This window comes from Psammomys obesus, unplaced genomic scaffold, assembly GCF_907164565.1.
Source record: "Psammomys obesus unplaced genomic scaffold, mPsaObe1.curated_primary_1811, whole genome shotgun sequence".
NCBI lineage: Eukaryota > Metazoa > Chordata > Mammalia > Rodentia > Muridae > Psammomys > Psammomys obesus.
Window position 1 is genome coordinate 1,182,176 of NW_026586589.1, and position 5,056 is coordinate 1,187,231.

At 51.1% G+C, this 5,056-nt stretch overlaps 1 protein-coding gene across 1 annotated transcript in view; it reads right to left on the reverse strand.

Annotated features, from left to right (window-relative positions):
* Positions 1-3,660, reverse strand: part of Mybl2 (MYB proto-oncogene like 2) — a 28,836-nt gene extending 25,176 nt beyond the window's left edge. Inside the window, exon 1 of the mRNA XM_055602193.1 lies at positions 3,584-3,660. Within this exon, the coding sequence (XP_055458168.1) occupies positions 3,584-3,660 (77 nt within the window). The remainder of the gene's footprint in view (positions 1-3,583) is intronic.
* Positions 3,661-5,056: the final 1,396 nt, after the last annotated feature.

The following is a 5,056-nucleotide window of genomic DNA, read 5'->3' on the forward strand; positions in this document are numbered from 1 at the left end:
ACACACACACACACACACACACACACACACACACACACACACACACAGAGTCTCAAAAAGCCAAAAAACTAGGTAGACTTTTGCTTTCTGTTATTTTGTTTCTTTTCTGAGACAGAGTTTTCCCCCCCACCCCTCTCAGCTGTCATGGTACATGCTGGGTAGACCAGGCTGACCCCAAACTCAGCAACTGCTGCCAGTGCTGGAATTAAAGGCATGCTCCACCACGCCCAGCCTCTGCCCTCAGTTTTCTTCTCAATGAAATGGGTTTATGGGCCTTTAAAATTATTTATTTATCCTTATGCCTGCCTGTGGGCCAGCAACTTTACCTGCTGGGCATCTGCACTGCTCAAGCATATATATATATTTTTTAAAATTTTTTTTTTTTTGGTTTTTCAAGATGGGGTTTCTCCTATAGTAGCTCTAGATGTCCTGACCTCCCTTTGTATACCAGGCTGGCCTCGAACTCACAACAGAGCTCCACCTCTTCTCCCCTCCCGTGCGCCTGGATTAAAAGCCAGTGTGGGCCACCATACCTGGCTATCTTTTTGGTTGTTGAGGAAGTCTTGTTATGCAGCCCTGGCCGGCCTCTAACTCCAGGCAGCCTACCTTAATCCCTGAGGTTATAAATTCAGGCCAACATATTTTCCTTTTTATTGCTTCATTTTTGGGATAAAATTGTCCAGCATGAACAAAGCCCTGGCTTCTAACCTCCACCTCACCACAAATACAAAATGAAAACTCTTCACAAAGATTGTGATTTAGCTGGGCCATGGTTGTATAGATTTATAACCCCACATTCTGGAGGCTGACAAAGACTGCTGCAAATTCCAGGCCAGCATGAGCTAGAGCCAGACGGAGCTCAGAACACATAAACACACCCAAAACCGTATTCCCACTTTTTTCTTCTCAATAACAAACTTCCACCGGCATTAGTTTTGGTTTTGTCTTTTAGATTTATCTTCTGTGTCTCAGTGTTTTACCTGTATGTATGTCTGTGCACCAATCTATGCCTGGTGTACACAGAAGAGAGTGCCTAATTCCCTAGAACTTGAATTCCAGATGCCTGTAAGCACTGGAAACTGAACCTGGATCCTCTGCAAGAACATTACGTGCTCTTAACCACTATGACATCTCTCTAGTCCCAGCACTGGGTATTTTAAAGACAAAATGTAATCTTCAACATGAAAATTTTTAGGTCATAATTACTTAGGGAAAAAAAAAAACCCAACAACTCAAAATACAATCATTTTAAGTCTGGAGGCTTCTTAACCTAAAATGAAGCCCGGGCGCAGTGGCACACCTATAATCCCAGCACTCAGAGGGGCAGAAGCAGGCGAATCTGAGTTGAGACCAGCCTGGTCCACAAAGTAGTCCAGGACAGCCAAGGCTACAGAGAAACCCTGTCTGGAAAAAAGAAAGTTTTTGTTGTTTTGACTTTCAAGACAGTTTCTCTCTGTAGCCCTGGCTATCCTGGAACTCTCTCTCTCTGTAGACTCAGATCCAGCCTGCCTGTCTTCCTGCTGGGATTAAAGGCATGCTCCACCAAAATCCTAGGCTCTACTTTAATGGCTTTGAGAAAGATACCGAGAAGTGCTAAGAATACTAGTTAAGTACAGGAGAGCTGGCTGGAGAGCATACTGCTGTTGATGAGGACCCAAATTCAGTCTCCAGCACCCTTTACCACCACCTCCCAGCTTCAGGAGGATCCAGTGACTGGCCTCTGTGGGCACCTACACTCAAGTGCACATAACCACATACAAATACATAATTAAGAAAGAAAGGGAAACCACCAGTTAGTCACAGATTAATTTTTCCCCAATTCCCCCAGGACCTGCATGGGGTCACCTCTAGCAAATCTACCACAGGTCAGTCATTTGTAACTGGGAAGAGCAGAGAGATTTCCAAGCAAACAAGACAAGGCATGCTTTGTGCCTACAAGGGCTCCGTTGGGTGTCTACACACCCTCCCTTTCTTCCCTCACACAGCACAGCTTCCCAGGCACTCCTACACGCCCAAAGCACTTTGGAAAGCCAGACCCTGCCCTCAGCTCCAACCTCTGGTCTGACATCACCCACAAAGGTCAGCTCCACCTTCACAGCCTGGAATTTGGCACAGAAAGGCTAAAAGAAATATTTGCCCAGGGAATGAATGGATTTGTGAATGAATGAATACTTTGCAAAGATGCTGCCTACTAAACAGTTTTAAAATTCTAATTAAAATGTGAAGTATCTAAACAGAGCAAGCAACACATGCCACTGAATCTGGAACAGATATGACTGTACCACCTACCACTGTAAAGTAGGAGGCAAAACCTACTAAGTATTAATAATTGAGTTTGCTTCTCCAGTATCCAGCACAAGGCCCAGATTCTATCAGAATCTCTGCCAATGTCCCAGGGTAAATCTGTGTGGACAAGCTCTCATGCCCCAGTACTGGGTAATAAGGACACTGTTAAATAGATGGGGTTATCTACCATTTACTGCCTTCTCACACATTCTCAAGGTCTCCTTTAACAGATGTGAAAACTGAAGCCAAAGAGGGTTATACCCTGTCAGGCTCCACACCTTTACACCCTCACCTCCCTTCACAGCTTGGAAAGCAGAGGCCAGTGTGTGGTTTTAAAAAAAAAAAAAAAAAAAATCACATTTTTGTACACATACCTTTTTCTCTTGCCCTTGTACGTTCTGGGCTGTGCTCCAGGGAAAGGTGAGTCAGAGGCCAAGGGGGAAGTGGGGCAGTGGGGTGCAAAGGAGTTACAACATGTGGCAGAGAAGGGAGTGAGGCTCCTGAGGATGCCAGGGCACTGAGCCCATGCTTCACAAGGGTCCCTCCAAATGAGCCCCAGGACTCCTGGAGTAATACTTCCAGGAGCTCTCCCTAGGCACTAAACTGCCCTAGAAACCGGGGTATGGGAGACGACACTGACTAGTGCCAAGGACCCGATCCTTTCCAGCCACGAGGAAACTCAGTGAAAGTAAGCAAGCAGGGCATCTCTGTTCTGTATCCTCATCCAAAGACCAGTTCCGCCATTGGTAGGCATGGGTAAGGTGTTCTGAATTGGAGACCCGGAGGGAACGCCGCAGGGCCCTATTATCTCACTCCTTAAAGAGGCTGGAAAGCCCTCAGATCGGGCTCTAGATACACAGGTGGACGAAAGATCCAGGCTTGACTCAGGCACTTAGCCTCCGGGAAACTAGTAAAAGAGAAGTTCCTGCCTTTGGCCCAGCTGCGGCTGGCAGAGCAGCAGTCTCGTTACACATCATCACTCTTTACTCAGCCCAGCTGCCCAAAACTAGCGTGGGACAGGAAGAGGGCTTCTGAAACCAAACCAACCCGAATCGGCCGCCGAATCCCCCATGAGACAGACAATGAATCCCCGGCCTCACAGCCCGCAGAGGGCCCAAGGGCTTTGTGCTTCCCGGAATGCTAACAAGAAAGGAGCGCCAGCAAATTCGAGCCACTCTTGAACGACAAGTGTCTCCCACACTTCTACCTTCCCCTCGCTGCGACCAGGGGAGACATTCAAACCTGCCCAGTAATGTGCCTCCAGCTGACACCGCGCGCACCAGCCTTCCTTCCCCACCCTGCAATTAGGCGGGAGACGAGGGACCTCCACCAGGGCCGGGACTCGGTCTTGTAGGGGGAAACCCGCGCTTTCATGCTCCCGGGCCCAGGAGGCCCGGGAACCCGGGAGAGGAGTTCTAGAGCCCCTTAGCGTGGCGCGCGAGCCATGAACCGGGCGGCGCCCCTGCACTGGGCGGCTCGGGGTGCATCTCCCGCGGGGACCCCCATCTCACAATTGCCGATCCAAGGGTCGGAGCGAGAAGCCCAGCGCTCCCGCAGTCTCTCACCAGCGCGTCCGCCGAGACATCCCTCCCCCCGGCCCGGGCCCCGCGGCGCCCTTACGCCCGCCGGCCGAGCCCGGAGCGGGAGCCGGGCCGGGGTCAGGACTCGGGCTGCTCCGGCCGCTCCCGGCCCCAGGCGACGCTCTGAGGCGTCAGCGTGTCTGCAGGTCTCGTCGCGCCTTCTCAGGAACTGCGGCTGCCTCAGGAGCGCACTGAAGCACTTTCCTATCTCCCGCCAAGTGCGTCGGCGCCGCCCGGACCTGGCGCGCGAGCGCAGGGGCGGAGCGTGCGGAAGGGCCGAGCTGTATTACAGACGAGGGGCGGGGCCCGCGCGACAGAGCCCTGGGAGGGGCCTACGGGAGGGGCGGGGCCTAAGGAGGGGAGGGGAGTAGTTTACCAGAAGGCAGAGACAGATCTTGCTGCTCTGGCTGGGCGGATTCTGCAGCCGCGGGAGGGACCTAGGCCCTCCAGATAAATCGATCTTGGGACTCAATGAGCCGCCTGCCCGAGCGACACACACAGCTAAGACTGAAAGACAAGAGTCGACTGGGAGAGACTTCCCGCCCAAATTGTCCCTGCTCTATCTAGTCCAAGCCACTGTCCCTACGCCCCCTTTGACTGAATTTGCGACTTCTTTTGCAAGTCTTTTTGCTTCTTCAGGTCACTCCGAGCTAAAAATGCCAACGTTCCTCACCAAATTTAAACCTCTCTTTCTCTCGGGGTTAATTCTTTTACTCCATATTCAAGTTTGTAAAGGTCTTGCAGATCACCATGATGACCCCAGAGAGGGGAAACTTAGCCTCCTAGCTTTTGCTTGGGCTCGTATCTGGACCAGTAACTCTTCATACCTCCGACCACTGGGGGCTCTTGCTCATCTGCATTTCCCCCGGCTGAACTGTGAGCATCCTGGAAATCCAGCGCAGCCTTTCCCAGGAGGGGTAGAGGCTTCCAAGTGAAGGTTTGCTGGCTTCAGTTCAGTTTCTGATGACTTAAACAAACTCTCCATTTTAGGTTGTCTTTTAACTGCTGAAATACTGAGTGTCACCTTCCTGGGACTGACTGCAAAGATAGGAGCCTGGAAAAAGTCCGGCCAAAGGCCTTTTAGGCTGAGCTCGGGCTTCAGATCCCTTTTCCAAAAACTGGGGCCACCTGAAGACAGCCCAATTCTGCAAACCTGATTTGCTACAGCAGAATGAAGACTTAAGAGCTAC